Here is a 27,481-nt window from a genome sequence, read left to right as displayed (position 1 = left end):
AGATATTCGAAGCCAAGAAAAGTGTCTTCAGCAGCTTAGCTATGGAAACAGAATTTGTTCAAACGGAGAAGACAGGAGGCACAAGCTTGTGCAATTAGATCATGCAGTCCAGTGCACAGAACAGAATACCAGGCTGCTGAGGATGTCAGCAGGCAAGATGGGGAAACAATAAAAAAGTAGACTAGAAGATAATGAGAACAGAAGGGTGTGAAGTGATCGTGCTCTTCAGATCAGCCTTTTAAGTTTCAGTGCAAGATTGACGATTTTGTCATCCCATTTTTTGATGAGGTGTTGAATGAATGTTTAAGAAGACAGCATTTATCACTGTTCATCAGAGTTTAAAAAAATGTGTTTGTACTAGGGGACTGAAGATACCAGATTCAGCCAGGTTAGGAGGCAGTCAAGTATTAAAGATGAAAACGCTGTGAAAGACGTATGTCAGGTGCTTGTATTATACCAGGCAATTGTTTACATCTGTGTGCAAGTGTGCAGACCTTGTTATTTGCTTTAACATTGCTGCATACCTTTGATGATGAAGAGAGCATATTGAACATGTGAAGTAAGATACAAATCTCTGTCATTTTTTTGATTTTCTAATAAATAGCTATATAATTAAAGCATTCCATACAATTCTAGAATGCCATGTTTTTATTAGTTGTAGTTTAGGCTGAATTAAGTGTGATGTGTCATTCCATATTCTTTATGAAAATATGCTTATGATATGAATGACATAACTGAGATATACTTTATGCAAGATGGCTCATGTGAGATATCATTGGAAAGGTTATGGTTTACTGAATGTGATTATCCAATTTGTATGCCTGTATCATTTCTGTATCTGAAGTTAGCAATATTAACTATGTATCTGTATTTCAACTATTCTACTTTGGGTGACGCCCACTGCTAACACTTCAGATAAAACAATGGAAAAGCCAGACAGGGCTCATGGCCCATCAGCAAGGACAATGGACTGTGAAAAGACTTGGCATTCCTGCGGATGCTCCTAATTTGGCATTCCTGCGGATGCAACTAACATGGATGCTGTGATATTACAGAGTCAGGTGGTCTTGTCACCTGATACTAAAACATTACCTGGGATCTCTTGTAACTTTCCACTGTAAGGGAAGGGAGGTCAAGTTTGGGAAACAAAGGATTCCTGCCTTATGTAAGTCCTATTTAAGGGTGGGGAGGAAGGCAAAAAGGACTCCTCCTTTCCATGGCCTGTCTGCCCAAGAAGATGGAGTCCAGACTGCGATGGGGTCCAGTCTGAAAAGGCATATAATTGGAACTCTGAACCACAGAAACTTTGCAAACTGCCTGCAACAATATCTAGGGTGAGAAATACCATTTGTAACCAATTTCTTTAGTGAAACTAGCTTAGTTTGCGTGTTTGCTTAGTAATCTGCTTTGTTCTGTTTGTTACCCCTTTTACCACTTAAAATCTGCCTTTTATAGTTAATAAAAAATTTTTTAATTATTAAACCCATTTTCTGTAATTTCTAACTGTGGGAGCGGGGAGGGCAAGGAGTGTGCACACCTCTCTCCACATTGAGGGAGGTGGCAAATTTCATAATATATCTTTGGGTCTTCGCTTCAAGGAACGTGGACATCTGAGTGCTGGAGCAAGTCCTTTAAGCTGAGTCTTCCCAGAGCTGATCGGCAGCTGGGTGTGGCCCTGCCTGTGCATGTGTTAGAGGAGGTTTTAAGAGCCTGGCTCAGCAAGACAGGTTAAAGGAGGCCCATGCTGGCAGAACAGGTAGACTCAGTGGTATCTCAGCACATCACGTAGCTTCCCAAGGGGTCCAACCCATCACAATAATAATTTGTATGAGAGAGAGGTAGGAATGGAGAGAGGCAGATTTGAATTGATAACTGGAGATATCCCAGCCAGACAACATAAAGAGCTGGTTGAACAATTTGCAATTAAACAGTGTATTTAGCTAATTTTTCCTCATTCTCTGCTTTCAGTTTATCTAATAACAAGTCACAATATTCATTTGCTATGCATTATTGCTGGACAACTTGCGTGAACAGATTTATCCCATAGATTGTTTGAGAAGTGCTCACTATGAGTATTAGCTGTTCTCACTGCATGATTAGTCTACTGAGTCTTAGTCCCCATGTTGTTTTTTGTTGTTGTTCCCTTGTTGGATAACCCAGCCTTCATAAACAGGAGTGTCTCAATAAAAACATGTGGCTTTGAATCTGTCAGAGACTGGATGGGTTGAGAAAGGGAGCATTTTAAGGAAAGGGAGCAGCCAGGAGATAAGCAGGAAGAGGGAATTTTAGGGTATATTTAAACAGCCATTTTTGTCATTTTCCTTGTAGTACCTCTTGACCAAACAGAACATTCCATTGATTGTCTTACTGCAGCGCTACACTACATCTGGCTCTGGGTTGCAAAATTAATTCTGCCCCTTGTATCCATTATGAAGTTTCCATTACTGGAACATATAGCCCTTAAGTGATCAGGCAGTACCAGGAAAATGCTGAAGAAGGTGTAGCATTATCAGAAAAAAATTCTGAGTGTGCTGTTGGGAACTGCCACCTGAGATAATTACATGAACAAGAATAATTATTGTGGTTGTGCAGTGGTAGAAAGTGTTGTGAACATGTGGCCCCCCAGATTTTAAAATCCAATGGGTTCCTTCTTCCATTGTGAGGCGGTGATAGACAGACTAGTGGAAGCAACAACTAATTAATGTAGTGGGTTAGTGCATTTGGCTGGGCCCAGATCCACATGCTAAGCAGTGTCACACCTCTTGGAGAGAAGCACAGCAGTAGCAAGGCAACAGTGGGAGTTCAGTGGCCACGATCCTTTGGGGATAGCCTGTAGTGCATTGGAATTGTCTGTGCTGCCCTGAGCTGCTGAACCACTAAGTGGAAGCTAAGGCCACCTATATGACTGATGGCTGTCTGGTGAGATAGCACTGTTGTGACTACCAGTACAGACTTTATTTGTAGCTCAAGAGGTATCGGTAGCTGGGCCTGTTTCATGTAGCTGCACAATATGTAAGCTGTACCCCCTCTAGTCTTTACTGAGTGGCTGTTTAGTATGACAGGTGCTCTATTCACTAAATAACCCACGTGCCTGTCTGCAGATAATATGGAGAGATTGGCCCTCATTAACGTGAATAGGCACCCACATAAGAGTAGCTGACTAGTAGCACCAGACACGCAGCTAGAAGAGGGAGGTAACATGAAGGAACTCTCTGGCTAATAATAATATCAACTTCTTAATGTGCTCATTGGTGAAAGCCTGCCAGTGACTGCCTTATTTTCAGAGAGAACACATGCTGCCTTTTTCTTGGACACCATTTGACTTCAGTAAATTGATAAGTTGTGATCCTGAGGGAGACAACTATTAGAGCCGGTCTACATTTTAATTGTTTTTCTCTCTGAAATCTGGCAATTTTTCAAACTTGGAAAAATTTGCAAACAGTTTTTCTATGAAAACTTTTCTGCTTTTTGTTTCTCATTTTCAGTTTTTATTTCTTGGCTTTCAGTTGCCTTTTCAGTTTCTGGTTTTGAGTTTTCAGAAGGTTTTCTTATGCCAATTGTCATTAGTTTTTCTAATATGAAATTTTATGAACATTTTCAGAAGTTCCAGTTTGACAAATGGATAAAAAGATAAAATATGATGCTGAAAGCTTCAAAATATGAAAAATTGGTCAATTTTGAAATGCAGGAGAATCAAGTTATCTTTGAAATTTTTGCAATGAAGCTCTGCTCCCCATACTGCCCAGTAGAGAGACAACATAAAAAATTAATCAGCCATCATTTCAGAACTCTCTACTTTTCACATCTAATTTTAATTGTTTTTTCTTTGTTTAATTTCAGTACATAACATTTGTATTTATCTGAGTCTTTGTATGTATTTGAGAGCTGCAAATGTAAGTGACCCTATTTTCCAATTTAAAAAAAAATTGCTTCAAATTAATTTCTACATCCTTAGGTGCATATTTTTGAAAGTCTTGGCCCAAAACGAAACAAAAATGTTCTCTCATTTTAATGTGGGGCAGAGCAGGCCCAGGCAAGTATCAGCATCAGGTGCTGTCATAGAAGCCAGGAGAAGATTGCAGGCCCAACTCGGTAAAGGATGTTTAAAGCTGATGTAAAGAGCCACACAAAGGAAACCATTTGCAGTGCATGCCAAGTTTTATTAGTCCTACAAAACTCAAGCAACATATTTTTGAGTATAATCTACTGTTCAATTAGGTATTACTAGGTGAAATTCAATGGGCTGTAGTATTCAGAAAGTAAGCCTAGATACTCTCAAAGTTCCCTTCTGGCCTTGAAATCTTTGAAAAACAGAGACTCTAAGCCAAATGTTATGAGATTCCCAATAACTTCAGAAGGTCTTCATCACAACTCTAGAAAAAGTTATTAATCTGGGGCCTGATCCAACTCCCACTGAAGTCAATTAAATGACTCTCACCAATTTCCGTGGGAGTTGGATTGGGCCCTGTTTTGTATCCAGTAGAAGCAGTCTTGTCTCAAACTAAATAATCTTTTCTTCTTCCACTATTATGTCTTTAGTCGAGAAATGTATGCACGTAATAATAACCTCCTTTAACCTCCAAACTTCAGCTTGTTCGAGTTCCCAATATAGCACAGATACATCAAGGGGGCTGTATAAATTATAAAGTGAAGGAAGATTTTTTTAGATACTTACCTTGCACATCAGCAGAAAGGTGAAATTCATGCTGAATGGATTTTGGGGGTTCACTTCAATTTGGAGTGTATAAGAGGACAGGCTCCCCTCCTGTCTTGAGATCCCACCCAAACAGCCTTGACACTTTCTGTTTGCTAGCATCTTTATGAGTTTTAGTTGTATTCCCGCCACCAAACCACCATCACATTTCCATGCAGCAACTGTTGCTGCAGTTTTCTCTAGTCCTCAGCCCTTCTTCCAGGAAGAGAAAGAGATCTCACCACCCTGAGCTCTTACTGCCTCTCAAAGCTAATTAGCTCTTAGCATATCACTCCCCCACCCAGTCTGATTAAGTAATTGGGTACTCCACTCCTCCATCAGGCCTTTTTGGAGAGTGGGGAGGATCGTGAATTAATGCTTCAGTGATCAGAGTGCTGGGTCAGCTACTGGCTCTCAGCACTCAGTCACAAGCTGATGAAGTGTGGTTCACCAGCGAGATTTTTACTTTGTGACCAAATTGTCTTCTGATGTTTTATTTGACTTAATTTTAGACCATTCTTTTAGAATTTTGATTTGCTAGCACATATTGGTGCAAACATTTTTAATGTTAATTTGTAAAGAGTTTCCAAAACAGTCAGTTGAATCTAAACTAGCAGCTCTGTGGATTTGGAGATATTACATATGGTCATATACAGTAGAAAAGTCCCTCCTTTTTAGTTCCTATGTAATTTTGTTGAGGTGGTATCCTAAGAAGGTGTCTCTATCATGATCCTTTGGGATGCAAGTGCACAAAATCCCTAGTTAGTCTTTGCCTGTGGTTGATGTTCCTGGTGATTTTTTTCCACTGCCATTTGCCCATATATACTTTAGTTCACTACCGAAAGTCCAAGAATAAGAATCCTTATGATTATGACTTGTGTAACGCCAGAAGACTGACAACGTTTCTTTCTCTTAGCTAGTTTGCAAATAGTTGTGTTATTCCCTTTGGTGCATATTTCTGACTCCTATTGCCTGGAATGGGATTTGTGCACGTACATTCAAAATCAGGATTTGGTTCACAAATCAAAAAACTGCAAAGTGATGGGAAACTTATAAAATTATCACCAGATCAGTGAAATCTATCGGCCTTAACCAAATCCCTTTGAAGTCATTTGGACTTTGGATCAGCCCCTATGTGAATTTTCATTGAAAAGGTTTAAAAGTTTGTTTTTTTTAACCTTGAAAACATTTTAAATTGAAATATGAATGTGCCCTACAGGCTACAGCTAGATTGTAATGCTGCAGTTTAAAGTAACGCACATCTGGGCCTAAGAAAACATGTAGTAACATTTAAAAATGTGCAGAAACAAGCACACAGCATATTACATCATCTTTTTAGGGACCGTGTAGAACCAGCACCTTGTTCTCTGAGTCAGATTCTATCACCATTACTCAATACTCTGCGAGTTGTCCCATTGTCTTCAATGATTTATATAAGAAAATGGGGCCACTCATGGAGAAAACTACTAGTACTCAACATGAGTTGGGGGGGGGGATAGAATCTGGCCCTAAATTGGATACAGCAACTTTTAAAAAATCCTTGTAAGTATTGTTGCGTGTGGTGTTCATCCACTCTCATGTGTGTCCTATTTTGGCTAAATGTTTAAATACTGAATATTTTCTAACTAATGTATCTGAATTGAATGTACCTGAATTCTAACCCAAATCATTGCAGTAGGGCTTTCAGGCAGAGGGCTATGTGGGCTGTAGCATCTAGATAAATTGAAATTTGCTTGTCTGTGACTAATTTTAACTACTGTTTTTGTGTTTCAGTACCATTGTTTCTTTCAGTAGCATGCTCACTTGCATTGCTGTTATGTTTGGGCTAGCTACAAACTGCCCTGAGTAAGGGGTGGTGTGTAGCTTCGCCATCCCAGGAGCAGGACTGAGGATAAATTGTGACTGACAGTCACCATTCCTCCCCTGGTTCCTCCATTACCACTATCCTTTTGTGGGTGAGCTTACTTTCCCCTGTGTCTGGACTCTGGCCAACTACTCTAGTTGGTAAATAGGGGGGCAGAGCCAAAGCTCCTCTCACTCCCACTTTCCAAACCACTTCTTGAGAATTAAAGGAGGGAGAAGGGACTTTCTTCTCCTTATCCCTCTGCATGTCCAAGTAAGGGCTGTGATAATCTAGCCCTTCATGAGTTTTCTATGCTCTTACTCTGTTGAACTTTATGTTGACATTGTACTAACGTAAAAGGTTCAGAGGTTCCGTTCCCATAACCTTCCAAAAGTTTGGATGCTAGTCTAAAGTTATCCAAATGCATTCAACTGGGAATTGGATTGGAAATCTCACATGATCAGGATTCTGACAAGATTTCCAGCAATTTCTGGCTTGAGTTGGGCTAGGCATGACACATCAATAGCTTTCTTTGTGGTATTTCAGTATTTCCATCGTGATTTAAAGCAGGAAGTGGGGAAGTTCTATGAGAATATTAAAAATAATTTTAAAAGCTTCTGAATTTTTTCCAACCTCAAAGGTTCGCTCTTGGGTCAAGATTTGGGATATGGTTCAGGATGAGATTTTTACCCCTAATTATAAATGGTGCTCTCTGCTGGATTTGTAGGGAAATAATTTTGCTATGATCCTTGTATCATAATTTGCCATCTGACAACTACATTGAAATCATTATGTTTGCAGTCAGTGAAACAGGTTAGTTTTAATGAAAACACTTCTGAAAGGCATGTCTTCCTCAACTCACTCTGTTTCCTACACTTATTGCACCTGCTTCTCCATCACTGTACACCTTGTGCATTCATCTGTACTTATGCAAAAGTGAGTGTAAATTACACACATTTTGATATGGTGTCATTTTATACTCACTTTGCACAGGTGTGAACAATTGCAACAAGTTGTAAGGAAGTAGAGAAGCAGGCTCAGTGTCCTCATCTTCCTCTCTCCCTCCCCCTTTTCTTTCCATCAATCCAGGCTTCCTCTACCAAACAGGGCACGTGGATAATTAACTATCCACCAACAAAACACTTATAACCAATTGCCCCACCTCTCTTGAAACCATCCCTGAGGGACCATCAATAACAACACCTCCATCCCTCAAACATGAATTGGTCCCGCTCTTGAACTGACAAATGCCTCATGTCATTGCTTAATCTGCTCCCCAACACCACCCCTATAGGTCCAGACCCAGGCAACCTGGGCCTACAGGGGGAACCCTTCAGGGCAACAGACACCAGCAGCCAATAATAAACATGGAGCAAAAGTTCCAACAACGTAGTCTGGTAGAATCCTCCTGAAAGGCCCCCATCATCCAGCCAACAGCAGCAGCAGCTGCCGCCACCATCAAAGCTGTTGTCATCAGGCAGCTGACCACCTGGAAAACTGCCTGTTTCAACATCCATCTGACATCATCACATTCCCTCCAGTTGGGCTCATTCTTCTGCAGGAGAGAAGAGAGAACTGTAGAGATATGTTTGTGCAAGATTATAGTTTAGAGAGACTCCCTCCTAAAGGGCAGTATTATGAATACAGGAATTTTGAGATGTGCTGTGGAAGCAGTGGGTGTTGAGAATTCAGTGTAGCTGTGTACAGAAGTTTACCACACATGCACTCTATGGCTTTTTGGAATAAAAGTTTTATTCCTTTCTCATTCACTGGTTTACTGTTTAGCGAACCCCAAGATATTTAGATGGTGTCAGAAATGCTGAATGAAAAAGAGACTTCATTCATTCTGAGGTAAACTCCTGTGTTTGAAACTGAAAGCAGAGGAAAGGGGAGCATGTGGAGTAGCAGAGAAGTACAAAGGCTTATGTATGTATTTTATGAGCACAATTGTAGCTTGGCTACCTTCAGAAGGGAAGAAAGCCAAAAATGGATGTGCTGAAACCTCCATCCAGTCTGCAACTGCCAGGCAATGTTGCAGAGAACTGGGAAAAAATTCTGACAGAGATTTGAATTGTATTTAGCAGCAATGTTGGCAGAGGATAAAAATTATGAAGTAAAATCATTAGTCTTTTTTTTTTCACGTTGTTGGGGAGGAAGCATTGGATGTTTTAACAACTTTAAGTTGAAGAAGATGAAAGCATGATGTTAAGTAAAATACTAATTAAATTTGAGCAATGTTGCATGCCAAAAAGGAATGAAGCCTTTGAAAGAGACAATTTTTTACATATTTGCAAAAAAATTCTCAGTGACCAGTCTGTGGGCTGACACTGGTTCCTGAGATTTCCCTGACACAGTTTAGGAAGGCGGCAAGCTGCTCCCTGGTATCAAAAAGGTTGAGAAACACTGTGTTAGTGCAATATGCCCCAGAATTAAGGAGACTCAGTAAAACCCATGACTTTTGAGCTGACAGAGCCTCTGGTCAGAGATAGAATCAGTTGTGGCAGTAAAGACAACAGTTAAGAGAGAGAGAGACTGCTCTGTGAAGGAGATTTAACTTTAGGAAAGGCATTCCAGATGTGCAGAGCAGCAGAAACTGTGTAAGCACAAGCCAAAGAGCTGAATTCACCAGAAGGGGTTATCCTCATACAAGTACAAAAGCATATAACCACTAGAGGTCAACTCAAAAAGTGGAACCACCCTCTGTGAAAACTACTGTTAATGAAGAGACGGGGTACAGACAGTCATGTGGAAGGTGTGGATCACAGCACAGCCCAAAATAGTGTTTTGCCTTTGAAAACTCTGTCACAAGTGTGTGTGGGGGGGAAATCATTTTGCAAAATGATGCAGATCCCAAATGCAGAAAAGTCAAATGGATGCAGTTGAAGACTACCTGGTTGAGGAGTTTTACATAGACATGCTGGGGGCTTGTCAACACTGCAGTGGCTGGTCGATTTAAGTTACGCAATTTGAGTTACATTAATAGGGTAACTCAAATCGATATAGCTTAGATCTACTTACCACAGGGTCGACACTATGGTGTGTCGACAGGAGATGCTCTCTCACCGACATTGTTTCTGCCTCTCATTGAGATGGAGTACAGAAATCAATGGGAGAGCGTTCTCCCATCGATTGAGTGTGACTTCACTAGACCGCTAAATTGATGCCGCTGCATCAATTGCAGCAGTGCTGATTTAGCTCTGTAGTGAAGACCAGCCCTGGGATGAAGTACAACTCATGATGGACTAGATACGGCCAATGAAAGTGAATGAAACAATTATTCCACTTAAACTGGACATGGAGCTCAAGTTAATATTCTGTCTAAACAAGATTATGAGAGACTGAAAATAAGACCAAAACAGTGACCAACAAAAGTAACTAGTTATTCTGGAAAAAATATACCAGTGAAGGGGAGGTACAGTGCTAGCATCAAATATAAAACCATCACATATGGGCTCTCATTTATTGTAGTACCAAAAGAGGTGACACCAATTTTAGGCCTGGTGTCAGTCTCACTCTGTGAAAAGCTCAGTCTGGTAAAATGAAAAGGAGTACTTGTGGCACCTTGGAGACTAACCAATTTATTTGAGCATGAGCTTTCGTGAGCTACAGCTCACTTCATCGGATGCATACTGTGGAAACTGCAGAAGACATTATATATACACAGAGACCGTGAAACAATACTTCCTCCCACCCCACTCTCCTGCTGGTAATAGCTTATCTAAAGTGATCATCAAGTTGGGCCATTTCCAGCACAAATCCAGGTTTTCTCACCCTCCGCCCCCCCCCCCCAAACTCACTCTCCTGCTGGTAATAGCCCATCCAAAGTAACCACTCTCTTTAAAATGTGTATGATAATCAAGGTGGGCCATTTCCAGCACAAATTCAGGTTTTCTCACCCCCCCACCCCCCTCCAAAAACCACACACACAAACTCACTCTCCTGCTGGTAATGGCTCATTTATGCGGAAATGGCCCACCTTGATTATCATGCACATTGTAAGGAGAGTGGTCAGTTTGGATGAGCTATTGCCAGCAGGAGAGTGAGTTTGGGGGGGGGGGAGTGAGAAAACCTGGATTTGTGCTGGAAATGGCCCAACTTGATCATCATACACATTTTAAAGAGAGTGGTCACTTTGGATGGGCTATTACCAGCAGGAGAGTGAGTTTGGGGGGGGGGGGGGCGGAGGGTGAGAAAACCTGGATTTGTACTGGAAATGGCCCAACTTGATGATCACTTTAGATAAGCTATTACCAGCAGGAGAGTGGGGTGGGAGGAGGTATTGTTTCATGGTCTCTGTGTATATATAATGTCTTCTCCAGTTTCCACAGTATGCATCCGATGAAGTGAGCTGTAGCTCACGAAAGCTCATGCTCAAATAAATTGGTTAGTCTCTAAGGTGCCACAAGTACTCCTTTTCTTTTTGCGAATACAGACTAACATGGCTGTTACTCTGAAATCTGGTAAAATGGGTGCTCTCACTACAAGATCATACCAAACCTGGCTATGAGGCACCTATTCAAGAACATCATGATCTGTTTTAAGGGCTGGGTTGCTTGCAGGGTCCCTTCACTTAGCCATCCATGGAGAAAGATGCCATTTGTACTCCATGATAAATTCAAGGCTAAGCTCTCAAGGATGGAAACAATGCAAGTAACACAAAAATATTGAAGAGTCAATGGAAGGGGTGAGCTCCCTAGTCCTTGTGTAGGAAAATAAAAGCTGGCTACACATATGCTTACATCCTAGAGACTGCGACAAGGCTATAAAAAGAGAACACTTCCAACTGCCAACAGAGAAGAGATTATGGCTCATTTTGTGAATGCATAATCTTTCAGTAAATTGGATGCCTCCTCGGGGGTTTTGCAGCTAAAATTAACTGAAGAAAGCTCAAAACAATGCACCTTTAATACCCCCATTGGAAGATACAGATTCTTATGCCTACCCTTTGGGATAACATCAGCAACAGAAGTGTACCACAAAACCATACATAAGAACTACATATATATTAATGGTGTCGACACCTCAAGGATGACAGCATCATCTGGGGCTCAACTACAGAGGAACATGACTGTAGCCTTTGGAAAGCGTTGGCTTCCAATAGAGCTGCAAACTTGAAACTAAATAGGGAGACATTTTGTTTTAGGGATTACAGAACTGACTTTTATTGGAGATACTATTTCCAGCGAAGGTGTAAAACCTGATAAGCAGTTTCAGCCATGTCCACAGTCAAAGATATCCAGCAGTTCCTGAGAATGGTTAATTACTTGGAAAATTCATACCTAATCTATCTACAAAAGCAGCAGCTTTGAGGAAACTCCTAGAAAGTAAAAATGAATAGTACTAGGATTCAGAACAGGAGGAATCATGGGAAGTTTTGAGACAACAACTGATACAAGAGCCCATATTGAACTTCTACACACCAAGCAGGCCTATTGGAATTTTAGCAGATGCTTCACAATCTGGGTTAGGTGCAGTGATTTTACAGAAACACAATGATTGTTGGCAACCAGTGGAGTATGCATCAAAATCACTGACTGATGAGGAAACCTGATATACACATTGAGAAGGAGCTTTTAGGAATATTGTTTGCCTGTGAGAGATTCAATCAATGTATTTATGGCTGGGCTGTAGATGTTGAAAAGGACCACAAGCCCCTGTTAGAATTATTTGGCAAACTGCTGAATGATTGTAACTTAAGGATTCAAAGAATGATGATAAAACTGCAAAAGTATGATTTGGTTATAACCTACACACCTGGTAAATTCATGTTTCCTGCAGATGCACTTTCCAGAGCAATGACTCCACTACAAAACTAGAGAAGACTGTAGAGATAGAGATGCAAGTCTACATAGATCTGATTGTAAGTTAAGTCCTGTAGCTAATGAAAAACTGCAACAAATAAGAGGGGAACCAGAGAAACATGAATCACTGGGGATCCTTAAAGAAGAGATAATTCAAGGGTGACCTGAAGAAATTAACAATTGTTTTCCAAGAATAAGAGACTATTGAAACTGCAGACATGAACTTACTATGATAGATGGGATGATTTTCAGGTTCAGCAAGGTTGTAGTACAAATAAGCCTCTGGAAAGAAATGCTATGGAAGATCCACAAGTGTCATTTAGGAATTGAGAAATGCAAACAATGGGCATGAGAAGTGATATATTGACTGCGGATCAATCATGACATTGCTAATGTGATAGGAAACTGCTTTTCATGCTTGAAATACAAGCCATGTAAACAGGCAGAGCCTCTGAGACCTCACCCAGTTCCACAAAAGCCTATGAGAAGGTAGGCACCGATTTATTTATCTGGAAATCAAAGGATTATTTAATAGTCCCAGATGATTAGTCTCTGTATCCAGCAATTTGTTCACTGCACAGTACTAGTACTAAGTCAAGGAGTACTTGTGGCACCTTAGAGACTAACCAATAGCTGGCATGAAGGGAATATTTTTCAGACATGGAATTCCAGATGCAAACTTTAACAATAATGGGCCACAATTTTCCAGCACAGGTTGTAGGCACTTTGCCATTGGTTGGTTATTTTCATCACAAAACATCAAATCCAAATTACCCCCAATCAAATGGATTTATGGAAAGGAGTTTACTGGTGGAGAAGGACCTTATGAAAAAGACATTCGACAGCGAAGGTGATTTCTATAAAGCTACATTGGTTCTTCTCCAGGTCAGCTGTACATGGAAAGAAGGATCAGATCTAATTTATCAATCCCTATAATTTACTGAAATCTAATGACAACAAAACCATATGGAAGATGAAAGAAAATCAGAAATGGACGCAGAAATATTATTTTGACAAAAGGACCTGTGATCTCCCATCTCTTAACCCAGGTGATAGTGTCCCTGAGGAATCATGCCTCTAAAACTTTGGGCCAAAGGGGTACCATTAAAGAACAGCTGAATCCAAGGTCTTACGGAGTTCAGGTGGACCAAGGGGATACATTTTGCTTTAATTGAAGGAATCCAAGCGTAATCCCAGAAAGTTCTAATACATTGACAGTAGACAGTGGACTCTGTCATTTACCAACCAACTGATCGTTTATCAATGGACAAAGGAGAAACTGTCAAGGAATAAGACAACAACTCAGACTTTAATGAAAGGCTGATACTGAGAAGATCAGAGGGGGAGATCAAGTGTCCTGAAAAACTGAGAGACTTTCTAACCTGCCTGGAAAATGGGGTATAGAGATGTGCTGGTAAACCTCTCCTCTCTAGACAGTTGATACATTAGGTATATGAATTGTAGTTTACGGAAATGTACTAGTCAGGTTGAGAATTGAATGTATGTGTTATTAGATAGTTGTTTATAGTGAGTTAGTTGGCTTTTTAGGATGGAAAATGTAAATATATGTTTGTGCAAGACTGTAATTTATAGAGGCTCCCTCATAACGGTAAGTATTATAAATACAGGAATTTTGAGACGTATCCTGGAAGTGGGGGAATAAAAGGTTTATTCCTTTCTCATTCACTGGTCTGTTGTGTAATGAACCCCAAGATCATTACAGGAACAGGGAGGCAATACCTGTGGGGAGAGAACAGGTAGAAAGCATAAGAGATCACCATCAAAAGGGTAGGCGGAGGGCTCAGAATTGGGGGGCAGGCAATGGAAGGTGGAATTATTCTGCCAGTCTAGGTTTACAGACCCACAAACTGCAGTTTTAGAGATTTTATAGGTGCTTATTATACAAATGACAAGGTAACAGAGGAATGATTGGCCATCCTACACCACAAAGAAAGAGGTCCTGGAGCCTTATAATCCTTTTTGACTGATACATACAGAACTCTCATAGCTGCATTCAATTATTAGTGCAGTAGTGTCTTGATAAAGTATCAGATACTTTATTAATCACAAAAAATACTGAACTATTTCCTAAGGAACCATGTGATTAAATTCCACAGTAAATATTTTCAGTTCAGATGCCCAGCACTTTTATAAGAACACAAGAAGTTTGCAAATAGCAATACAAAACTATAAGTGCTATTTTTTTACAATTCCTCTGTGTAGTGTGAGATGGCCAGCCATTCTTCTCTAGCCTTGTCATTTGTATAATGACCACTTATATAAACTATAAAAATACAGTTTATTTAAGGTAAAATAAGGTAAATATATAATATTTGGTTCCTATGGTGAATATGTTTCTAGCCTTTGGGAACACATGCATGGCTACAGGGCACATCTCAAGTTGATATTGGGAATGTTTCTAATTACAATGAGTTGGAAATGATTTGGGTATTGAAAACCATGCTGTTACAGCGGATGTGGTAAAATGGGATTAGCTGTAATTGTTGCAGTTTATAGAGTTACGACTGTAAAATAATAGTGTGATATCTGTTTTAAAACCATAATGGAGGCCACAAAGATTTTTCTTTTTCTTTCCAAATTCCTACAAGACATGAAACTGAATTGAGCAACTACTACTGAGATTCCCCAAAATTGCTTCATTAGTTTTTCATAGTGGTTATTATGAAGGCAAATTATACACAAAATAATTTCCACTTTACATATTTTATAGAAATTAAAAGACTAAGTCATGAAAATGCCAGACTCTGTTTATTTGTCATGCTGAAGCTTATTGTATTTGTGGAATATGAAACTTCTGCACCATATAGGGCCTAATCCTGCAAGCCCTGGATGTAGTATCATTATTTAATATTTGTATCGCAGCAGTGCCTACAAGCCCCAGTCATAAACCAGGAATTTATTGTGCTGGACGTTGTATAAATGCATGGAATAATGGTTGACTGAAGTTGACCTATAATGTATTTTGCCACAAATATTTCCCTTAATCATTAGATGGTGAAAAGAACTTTAATTACAATTTGGGGATGTTCTACTGTAAGAATCTGTTTCTTTCTTACCCGGGCCAGCTTATAACACAATGACTTAAGTGACTAGTACTTGTATGCAGGTATTTTCATCTTTTTTATCAGAGGCCATTGGTTTGAATCCATTCCAGCTCTGAAAGTCAATATGTGGCTCTTTTGTGACCTATGTCAAATTAACTGGTGGTCTCATCTAAATTTTATTATGCATATGGCTGTATCACAGAATAAACAGGAAGATTCCATTGCCTTAAATGGACTTTCAATTGGGGCCCTGAAACATAACTTCTCTAAAGAAGAGACTATACGTTAGGCCAAATTGCATAGGGAGAGAAGCACTGTGATCTAGTAGAGCCAAATTCTGTACAGACCTAGTGTGCAGCTCTATTGAAGTTTCCAGGGTTGCATTGGCAATGGGGAAGGGGGGCGGAAGTAAGCACAGAATTTGGTTGATGTTACCCACCTGAGAGTAAATTAAGAACATAGGATTAATTTCAAACTTGAACCTCCACTGAAATCTCCAGAAAGACTCTGGAGGTGAGAATTTATGAAGTTATAATTTGGGACATAAATCATGGTTTTTATCCACGCTTCCAAGTTTTTAAAACATACTTACTCAGTGAGAATAAATCCTGTACCAATGGTGATGGTAAACTGATAATAGTTCAGAAGAACCTAGCCACATTTTAGGCGAGCATTACTCGGTGCAGTCAAACTAATTCCAGTGCAATAACATTCATCCTGGTGAGTTAGTTTCCACTCTATCAGTGAGGATAACATGGAGTGTGAGATTGACCACAATTTACCAGAAAAATCTATTGTATTTGATCTTCTACTGAGTAAGGTTCATTGCACTGTAGGCATTAAAGTACTGTATCAACGTACAACATATTTGTGCATCATTCAAGTACAAAACAGGACTGGCTAATTCAATTCCAATTTTGTACTTGAGTAATATACTATCCAGTTTCAAACTGCACTTGAAAATTTCACAAATATATTCTATTGAAAAGTGATACTATATTGGTCAATAGAATGACATTCTATTTTAACATGTTGCAATTCTTACAAGTATAATATGACAAAATATAATTCAGTTTAATCAAAATTGACATATCTTTATTAATAAAGTCCCTTGAAATGCTAATGTAGATTTTTTATTGTTAGAAATGGATCCAACCTGGTTTTATTTGAACCACACTAGGAATTACAGCCATTTAAAATTTCCTTATAAATAATGGTCTGTGTTCTCCCCATCACTGTCTGGCATGGAAAGAGCAAAAATATATCAATCACACAGGAAAAGGGAGCAGCTGGCAGAGGAGGGAGTGCTTGCACCACATATTCACCCCACCAAAGGCTTGTCCTATACACTCCATTTAGCGATGCTTGTTTCTGAGCTGGAGTACTTTGAGGGAGATGGATGGCCAACAGCTGGGTGAAACTAGAGAGCTGCTGTTCATCATAGAATGCTCTTGTAGGAAAGCCAATATGGGCTGAAGCTATATGGGTGTGACAGGTGAACGTGGCAATAAATTTCAAAAGAGCTGTGTAAACATTAAAGACCATATCCTCAGCTGGTGTAAATTGCCTTAACTCCACTTAAGTCAATGGAGCTACACTGGTTTAGGTCATCTGAGATCTGGCCCTAATTAATTAATTCTCAAACTCTCCTCTGTTGTTAGTAAAGAAGTATTATTGCCCCATTTTACAGGGGAATCCAGGGTATGGAAGGGTGAAATGACGCAATGTAGCCTCCACTGTAATAGAAGCAGAATTAGAACTTGGGAGCTCCTCACTCCTGTCCCGGCCTTATTTCCCTTTGGCTATGCTGCCAAAGGGTACATCTTCACTAAAGAGTTAAGCCATGTTTACACTATGGGCACTAGAGTGGCATAGGGCAGTCCTGTAGTTAAGACACAGAATAGAGCAATGGAAGGGGTTTCTTCCATTACTGTAGGAACTCCACCTCCCCAAGCGATAGTAGCTAGGTTGATGGAAGCATTCTTCCATTGATTTAGCTGCATATATATGTGAGGTAAGGTTTGCATAGCTACAGCACTTAGGGGTGTGGATTTTTCACACCCGTGAGTGCTACAGCCATGTCAATCTAAGTTTTAAGTATAGAACAGACCTTGGGTTAACACCTCTCATTAGCCTGGCTTGATAATAGCTTAGATCCGGCTAGTTGTGGCAGGCTGTTAGTACAAAACCCAACTCGTAACAGGTCAGTGGAAAGCCTTCTCTCACTTCTGTGGCTGCGGGATGCACCAGTGAAGCCACATATCCTTCAGTGAGAAAAAACAATCCATAATATTGACTGGGTCCATTTGATGTTTTTCTTTATTTTTGGTAAATGTTAACTACCACACCAGCTTGTTCACCATTAAAAATTACCTGCTAGTTCTCTCATACATAGATTCACAATGCTTTTAATGTGCATGGCCCAAACAACAGATTTCCTCTTACAAGCCCTCCATGCTAGAGGCAGAATTCCTTTACTACAGACCAGACAGCATTATTGCAAGCTTCTTAGCATCACCCCACCAATGTTCCCCACTCACAATGGGCTTTTCCCTGTATGTAGCACAATTATGAAAGAAAGGCCCAGGAAAGGAAGACCTCACATAAGGTCTTCACCCCAAGCCCCACTTCAAACTGAGTAAATTAGGTTCTGTAGTTTGAATGTACTCAATATGGTTTTTAAGGACAAAAAATAAACATTGCCAGCTAATGCACTGAATGCCTAGTTATGTTGTTTTCTTCCCTAGTTGTGATTATAATAGGGAATTTTTAGGTGACTGGGAAAACAAATGGATTCCCCAGCACCCCACCCCTTAATTCTGAGAGCACTTGCACCCCTTGGACACAAGGTTTATCACAAGCTTGGAGGGAAATTGTTGTGGGTTGCCATTGCTTCAAGTGTTGGCAGCTCATCACTGTAGAAAACTTGCTGAAACCTGGTTCCAAGTAAATTTGTTCCTAAGGTTGCTTGGCCAGTATGGAAGGCCTAGGATTTGTTATTCCTAAAATTTCCCACCATTGCGATCACTCACGCAGTTTTTCTGGTTGTATCAACTTGATGAGCACTAGTATAGGCAGGCCACTATTTTAGCATGTCGTATAGATCTGTTTATATATCAGGGAGAAAGGTTTGTACTCACCTACACTGGCTGCATAAGCCATGTTAGAAACCAGTTTAACATGAGCTATATTTAACCTGAATTTAAATATGGCTCCTAAACAAGATATGAATCCCAGTGTGGACATGTTCAGTTTGAGCTCCATCTTCATACCCACTGGCCTGCTACTGACACTGTGGGATGACATTTTTGTGGTGGTTTTGTTGATATTAAGACTTGTCTAATATTAACAGGAACCACTAACATCACACATGGGGCAGTGACTTGTCACACTCACAATCCAATATGGATTAAAATAACTTAAAGATAAAAGACTCTGTATCCCATTACTGGTCCTTTGAGCCGTTCAGTATCCCAGAAAGCTTTCTTCTTTAACAAAAAAATGCTAATCACATTTATTACAAACAGAGCAGAGTGTTTCTCTGCCATCCCAAGATAATGTGAACATCAAGGTTAGTCTTACTATATCCCAGAATGTCAACACACTTGCCAAAAATGAATTTATCAGCTCAATGCAGCCGAGAGATTTAGTTTATCTAAATGTCCTACGAGGAATAAATAGTTTACCACTGTTTTTGAAGATTGGGGCAAATCTGACATTCTATTGACATATGCTGTAGATTTAATTTAATGCTGTAGTTCAGATGTCTCTTTTGGTAACTTTTAGTGAAATCTATGCTAAGGGTGGAGCTGTTTACGTATTTTATGGGGGTTTTAAATGCAGGGTTAGCAAAGGAAACATGATAATTGAAACAATGTTTGTGTATTCTCTTGTAGTGATTTGAAGAGGAATGTTACTAAAGCTTGTTGGTTGGTTCTGAATATTAACTGGATTTTAGCATGATTTGAAGGGATTCATTTTAAATTTGATCTCTTTTTTTCTATAACGGGCAGATCTCTTTCTTCAGTGAAATGATTAAAAGTCTTTGAGCTGAGCCTCTCATTTATTGATTTATTTTATTTCATTTTTGTATTTTAGGCATATTGGAGATAACATCAGTGGAAATTGGAGTTGTGGCTGTTAAATCGATTAACAGCAACTATTACTTAGCCATGAACAAGAAAGGAAAAGTCTATGGCTCTGTAAGTATGTTGCTTTTGTTTTCAAAATGGACTGCAGGAGTCATAACCATAGTTTCCCCCCCTGCAGGAGTCATAACCATAGACTTGCTCAGTTATCTGTAATTTTCTAGTAATTAGAGCTGCAAGGAGTTGTTCATCAAAATTTCAGGCTCTCATAAACCAGCTCATCGTGGTTAGTTCATTAGGCTAAAGTTTGGCAGTGGCTGCTGGTATTCGTCATGGAAATGGCCTGTTCTGGTGTCTGGTCCGGTCAGGTCTCCCACTAAGTAGCAGCCAACACAGCATGAAAACTGTAGACAATTTGGGAAGAATCTAAAAAGAAATTAAAATGTTAAAAGTATTTTATTCTTTCATGTCTACAGTACAATCCTGTTTGTCAATAATTTGGTGGGGGGGCATCTGAAACCTCATAAACAGGGGTTTCAGATAATGGAGCAACAGCTTGGAAGACATTTAAAGGCTGTACACCAGGTTCCCAACCCTAGAGTGCACTGGACAGCATACTGGTCAGCTTTACAGATTCACCAGCTTTAAAGGGGCAAAGCTGATTATTGCATGAGAATACTGTAGAGAGGGGGATAATCACATCCTCAGGAACATAATCAAACTTTGGTTAATCAGAGTTTGGTAAACCTGTACTTACCTATAAAAGATAGAATATGTGTTTGTGTAAGATATGAATTATCACCAATCATTTTCACAGATGCACATAATATAACCCCATGAATGGGTGAACTAAACTCTGGTTTACACACATACTACATATATCTATAGTGTATATGTCAGGACCCTGGTCTCAAATTCCAGTCTTGAACCCAGGCCCAGTGGGTCCTCAGGAAGCAGCACTGGCCATCCCACTGCACCAACTCTTTGACTTACTTTAGAATTCAGACGTGGGTAGGCTAGCTACCAATGCACCGCTACAGACTAGGGACCGAATAGCTAGGCAGCAGTTCTGCGGAAAAGGACCTAGGGGTGACAGTGGACGAGAAGCTGGATATGAGTCAGCAGTGTGCCCTTGTTGCCAAGAAGGCCAATGGCATTTTGGGATGTATAAGTAGGGGCATAGCGAGCAGATCGAGGGACGTGATCGTTCCCCTCTATTCGACATTGGTGAGGCCTCATCTGGAGTACTGTGTCCAGTTTTGGGCCCCACACTTCAAGAAGGATGTGGATAAATTGGAGAGAGTCCAGCGAAGGGCAACAAAAATGATTAGGGGTCTAGAACACATGACTTATGAGGAGAGGCTGAGGGAGCTGGGATTGTTTAGCCTGCAGAAGAGAAGAATGAGGGGGGATTTGATAGCTGCTTTCAACTACCTGAAAGGGGGTTCCAAAGAGGATGGCTCTAGACTGTTCTCAATGGTAGCAGATGACAGAACGAGGAGTAATGGTCTCAAGTTGCAGTGGGGAAGGTTTAGATTGGATATTAGGAAAAACTTTTTCACTAAGAGGGTGGTGAAACACTGGAATGCGTTACCTAGGGAGGTGGTAGAATCTCCTTCCTTAGAGGTTTTTAAGGTCAGGCTTGACAAAGCCCTGGCTGGGATGATTTAACTGGGAATTGGTCCTGCTTCGAGCAGGGGGTTGGACTAGATGACCTTCTGGGGTCCCTTCCAACCCTGATATTCTATGATTCTATGATTCTAGCTTCTAGGATTCCTCAGCCAGCTCCCTGAGTGGCCACATGATCTTGACCCTGATTGGCTGGTGACCATATATAAACTTGCAGGTAGAGCATGACACTGGCATTTGTTTAGAATATCCTGCATAATTCACTAATGGGTTTGATGCCCAAATTTATGTCAGTAAAACTTTTTTACCACCTGATTCCATCATCTAATCTCTTTATGTCATCTATGAACTAGGCTGAAAGTTTGGATCAGAATTCTGCATCTAGGAAAAAGGAGTCAAATGAGTTATTTTTATTTTTAGCAAAAATATTTGCCAGCCTTTTTGACTGGTATTTTACAGCTAGTATGAGCAGGTAAAGGGGCAGGAGCTCATTAATTTGATTTATTTATCAGATTCAGGACTGACCAGACAGAAGGAGAATTAATGTGGCTTAGAGTTGTTGCTTAATTTAATGGCCACTTGCCTTTTTTTCTCCATTAAAGCAAATGATGGAATATTAAAGCAAGTCCAAGCAGTCTTTAGGTTTCTAAAGTGATGAATATAAAGAGCTGTTTGGGAAAGGGAGAGCATATCCCCTGGAGATGTTTTTCCAAGCTTACATAACTCTGCTAATGGACTAATACTGTGACTCAGAGCATTCTGAAAGTCAAATTGAGTGTGACTGAGTCAGTCAACTGTGTGAAGAAAACAAAAGTATGCTTTCTGTAGTTTATAACTGAGGCCTGGTCTGCACTAAAAAGTTAGGTTGACCCAGCTACATCACTCATGGCTGTGAAGAATCTATATCCTTGAGCAGTATAGTAAAGCCTACCTAACCCCTGGTGTAGACAATGCTAGGTCTACAGAAGAATTCTTCCATCAACCTAGGTACCACCTCTCAGAAAGATGGATGACCTACATTGATGGAAGAACCCTTCCTGTTGATGTAGGTAGTGTGTACATTAAAGTACTGCAGCAATGCAGCTGTAGCCCTTCAAGGGTAGAAAAGCCCTGAGGATAGGTGAAAGATTAAGCAAGGGTTTGAAAGTTCTTAGTTGTATCTAAGTATAATGAACTCTTGATCACTTTTTAAAATGGAAATCTACAGGAATAAGTAGTGAAGATTTATATGAATTGTATGTAAAGTAGTTGTCGTATATTGCCTCTATGTATCTTCAAATGTCTGTGAAACCACGTAATTATTTTAAAGACTCACTTAAACTATCTGCTATATAAATGTTCCTACTATATATCTGTGGATGGTTTTTATATTTTAAATGCTCAAAGTATCTAACAACATTCATCAAAAATAAAATGTTTAAAGCACCTCAAAATAATCTTATTTGTACCATAAATAACAATTTATTACTTCAGCATATTCTTTCTTGTTAATTTTTGTCTTGGCATTTGAATAGATGCCTTAGAATTACCATATGTAGGTAGGTAGGCAGGTCAGGTCAGTGTTTACATGTTCCATTGTAGGGTTCTTTTGGGCTTCCCTGTAAATAAGAACTTGCTTTCTGAAATGTAGGAATTACAGAAATATATACTGCTTTGTGTCTTACTGCACATTTCAATGTGCAGGGTTTCAAATGACCTATTTGCAAAAGAGTTCCAATTTGTATTTAAGTGGCTTTATTGAAATGGCTTCCTTTTTTCAATATGGAAGCTATTTGTTTATTAAAGACATTCTTGTCATCACTCCTGAAAAGCAGATCTGTGTATGGTAAATATTACAGAAACAATTAGCCTCTCATGACAACATACTTGCCTTTTATGTTTTACATCCTCTCCTAGCAAACTGATACCAATTTTCTTGAAAAATGGAAACCATTCATCCTTGGAAGTGTGCATGCAGAATTTTGTTAGGTTCACTGTGAACATTCTTACAATATGGATATTGGGCCAGGCACTGAAATCTTTCAGGTCCTGATCCTTATTTCTGGTAAGGCCCTTTATACCATTTTGGCATGTTAAAGGGGCATCACACCCACTTTAAGGTCCATTTACACTGTCAGAGTGATTTGCACCCGCTTAAAGTCTCCTTTGCAATGCCACAGTGGTATGAATGGACTTTAGTTTAAATGAGTCTTTACAGTTTAAAATTTATAGTTTATAGATTCATTTAACATGTGCTACCAATAACCTGGATCAAGACACGTCAAAGATTGCATTTGTTTAGAAGTGCAACATAGTGAATGAGTCCATGACTGTGATGTAGAGAAACCTTATAACTAAGAAACTGATGTTTCATTGCTGCCATGTTCCATCCCAGAGGTGGCTTCATTACACTAGTGGGTGAATTATATAATTTTATTACTATATGTAATTATTTAGTGCCCAATCGGTTACATTTTTATTTTGTAGCATAACCGATGTGTTATAATGTGCATGCAATTAAATATTTCAATAAGCAAACCGTATAATTTTATAATAATCATCTAGATTATGTGGAAAAGTTGTAAAGCACTTTGGAATCCTTCAGGTTATTATTGTATAAGATATTATTTTATCCTCAATATGGTTAAAAAGTCTTTACATTCTGAACTGGCCTGTTCATTTTTCTCTTCTTACAGAAAGAGTTTAACAGCGATTGTAAATTGAAGGAAAGAATAGAAGAAAATGGATACAACACATACGCATCCTTAAATTGGAAGCACAATGGAAGACAAATGTTTGTGGCCTTGAATGGAAGAGGAGCTACAAAGAGAGGACAGAAAACAAGGAGGAAAAACACCTCAGCTCACTTTCTTCCAATGGTAGTAATGTCATAGATGAAGGAACTGTTTTATTGATGCAGTTGAACCAAAGGCTCTTTTGTCAAGTATACTTGGTAATCCTCTTGAAGAGTAAAAGCAAAGAAATAATGCAGACGTCTGCTTGTTTGAAAAAGGGGGGAAGCCTTTGAAGGTTTTGTGCTCATTGCTGGCACATGAAGGACTTTTAATTAGTTCTGTGTCATATCTTATAATCAAGATACAAGCTGGATCAAATGGGATGGGAACTATTCCCAGTGTGAATAATGTTTTTTTATCTCTGCGATAGAACTTGCAGGACGTGAGACAATCTGTTGAATGATCTTCGGGGAAAGTTATTTATGGAATACTAACTCGTATCAAAGACCTTCATTGCTCATTCAAACCTAATGATCCAATGAACAGTTAAACATGCAAGCATTTACTGGAAGCACTTGGGTCATATGCACAAATAAAGAAGTTTCTGGAGTAGCCTCATGGAAGAATGGATAGGATTAGGAAATATAAGCATATTAGAATTAAACTGTTCTAACAAAATGAATAATATGGTATGCCTGTGTATTCTAACTTCATTCCTTTTTATTTCTCTCTAAGTTATTTATTTAATAGGATGTTAAATATCTTTTTTTTTTTTGTTTTAAATGATTTCCTCAGTTGCTTCCTTATTTCTTCCCCTTTTTTCAGCTTTTCTCACGGGGGTTGATAGAGTAAACTTTCAAAACCTCACTGACTGCCTGAGAATAGGAAACTGACAAGTCTTTAAGGTAAAGTCAGCATTGCAGTGAATATGTCCAATCTGTTTTCTTCTAAACTGTTTTGCACTTAATCAAAAGAACCTGAAGCAGTGCTCAGATTTATCACACACATTGGATGTGTTTATGTTTGTGAATCCTACCTGCCATCACTCAAGAACAAACTTCAAGAAATACATTGTCAGGAGGGTCTTGTTGCTTGTATGAAGTGGATGGAGAGGCCAAATCTGTACTCAGGTGCGTTCGTGTTTGGGATGTGTATGTAATTCAGATACCATTGATTTGTATTTGAGACTAATGTATAGTCTTTCTTCGGGGTCTGATCCAAAATTCATTGCAGTTAATGGGAATCTTTTCACTGCCTGTAGTGGCCTTTGGAACAATCTCTAAATGTGGCTCATGCCCATTGATTTTAATGAGATTGCAATATTGCATGCATTTAAATGCAAGCAGAATTATCCTGTGCAGTTGGAAGCACCTGAGAGCAGAATTTGGCTCCCGAAAAGTGAGTCCAAAAAGAGCACACTCCTGCAGTCCTTATTCAGTAACCTTCATGTTCAACTAAATTGTCCTCATTAACAGCTTGAAGAGCCACAGACATATATTGGGACCATTTCCTGAAAAAAGACCATAGAATATTCATGATCATGCAATTAACAGAGACTACTTTCATATGCATATAACATTATGAGAGCCAGCTAAAAAAACAGCAACCGTGTCCCAAGTTAGAATGTCTTTCATATCCATCACAATAAATGAATGCTCAAAAAACACAATATCAGGCACTTTTTATGAAATGTTACTATTCCCACAGCTTAATTTAAGCAAATGAGTTAAAGCCTATTATGAAGTCTGGTCAACCTAACGGAATATAAGGTTTGTTTTTTGCTTCACTTATTTCTGTAAATTTAGAGAGCTCTGGAAAACTCATCAATATAGCCGTCTTGAGATTCATTTTGTTAGAGCAGATTAATAGAAAACAGGTTTCAGAGTAGCAGCCGTGTTAGTCTGTATCTGCAAAAAGAAAAGGAGGACTAGTAGCACCTTAGAGACGAACCAATTTATCTGAGCATAAGCTTTCATGAGCTCAGATAAATTGGTTCATCTCTAAGGTGCCACAAGTCCTCCTTTTCTTTTTAATAGAAAACAGTACATCAGCCAACATGTACCACTGTCTTCACATTGTATTCCACTAAATAAATGCATAAACTTCTCTGCGGTGTCCGTAGTGAGAAAAAAAAAGTAGTATAATAATTTTTCTAAATACTTTTAAGTGATAACTATGAGATTATATTGACGTGCAGTTCTATCTTCAGTATTGTTGGGGGAAAGTTGGTTTTATTTTTATTGTTTGGAACCTGTATTTTGATACAAAAGGAGAGTTTTGCTAAATTGTGTATTTTTTTTTTAACTAAAGTTTTACCTGAAGAAAGGCTGGTGTTATTGTGATCTTCTATAACTTATTTGAGTCAATCCTTAGCCAGCACTTCCAATGTTAATTGTTATTTAAGTATTAGTTGTGTATTAAAAAAAAAAACAGCAGCAGCAGCTTTCCCATAACATGTAAAACATAAAGAACGGTCAGATTGTATTTCCTGTTCCTCAAAACAAAGTTGTCTGTTTTATAACAAAAAAGTGTATTTGAGGCACAGCATTTTGGCTTGCAGCTACCAGTGCATTTCATGGTATTTGGTTTCCAACCTATTTGTTGATGAATGAGATTTTTTTAAAAAATCGACCGACAGTAGAATTTCAGAGGTTAAAATTAAATTTGTAATTGAGACTGAATAGCAAAACTTATCATATGGAGAGGGAGGCTTTCTTGTTTAAATTTTTAAAGTAATAATTGCATATGACAATGTATAATGGACCACCCACAACAAAAATTAAATGTTTGGTTGAGCAAATATAGTATTGGATAACCACTTTAACAACATCTATGGTACAAACTAGGTTCTCATTTCACAGAACCATTTAGATGACTTAGGGGAGTTTATATGTAAACATTCATAATTACAGGATTTCAAAACACTAAAACAGCTTCTAGCAAAACATATCGCTGCTCACAGAGGCCAAGAATAGAAAATATCACTTTTCTAAAGTGAATAGAGATGGGGACAGGAGCTATTCTGTGGAACGAATGGTTGGTTCCTGATGGTTAACAAAAATAAAAAATTCTTGAAGGAAAATGATGGCCTGCACTATAGGCATGCTCTGGTATTTACTGTGGTAGAATTGTGCTGCAGACAGTCTTCCCAGAGTATTATAGTTCCTTTTACCATAAGAGGGGACTCCTGATCAAGTTAAAGAGGGTGGGGGTTTTTGTTTTTGTTTTTTTAAAGGCTGATCAACAATGTACAGTATGTTATATTTAAATAAAAATAATAAAATGCTGGGAATAGAGAATAAAAATGTTGTCCTTGATTGTTTTATTAGCCTTAAATGATACTGCATAATAAAAAAAAAAGCGGGGGCAGGGGGGAGATTCATGTATATTACAGGATGTGGTTTGGTGCTCCATAGCCCTAAAACAAAACAAAAATCACTTGAACATTTGTAAGGTTTCTTTAATGTTTTGCATGTGTGAGTCAGCTATCGTCACTCTAATAACAACTGAACACTTTAGATTCTTCCTGTAAGTATCTAGGTCCATCTAGTTTATACAGTGGAAAAAAGCAATGAATTTAAAAGAAGCCTATTTGATGAAAGAATGAAGGGCTTTAGGAGGAAGAGCATGAACTCACATTTATAAGCA

At 39.0% G+C, this 27,481-nt stretch overlaps 1 protein-coding gene across 1 annotated transcript in view; it reads left to right on the top strand.

The window, feature by feature from the left end:
* The window catches only part of FGF10 (fibroblast growth factor 10), an 83,103-nt gene extending 55,978 nt beyond the window's left edge, over positions 1-27,125 (top strand). Inside the window, exons 2-3 of the mRNA XM_073343901.1 lie at positions 19,501-19,604; positions 23,795-27,125. Coding sequence (XP_073200002.1) covers positions 19,501-19,604; positions 23,795-23,992 — 302 coding nt within the window. The 3' untranslated portion in view covers positions 23,993-27,125. The remainder of the gene's footprint in view (positions 1-19,500; positions 19,605-23,794) is intronic.
* Positions 27,126-27,481: the final 356 nt, after the last annotated feature.

Source organism: Lepidochelys kempii, chromosome 5 (assembly GCF_965140265.1).
Source record: "Lepidochelys kempii isolate rLepKem1 chromosome 5, rLepKem1.hap2, whole genome shotgun sequence".
Lineage (NCBI taxonomy): Eukaryota > Metazoa > Chordata > Testudines > Cheloniidae > Lepidochelys > Lepidochelys kempii.
Note: the sequence above shows the minus strand (reverse complement) of the source record. Positions and strands in the feature narration are given on the sequence as shown.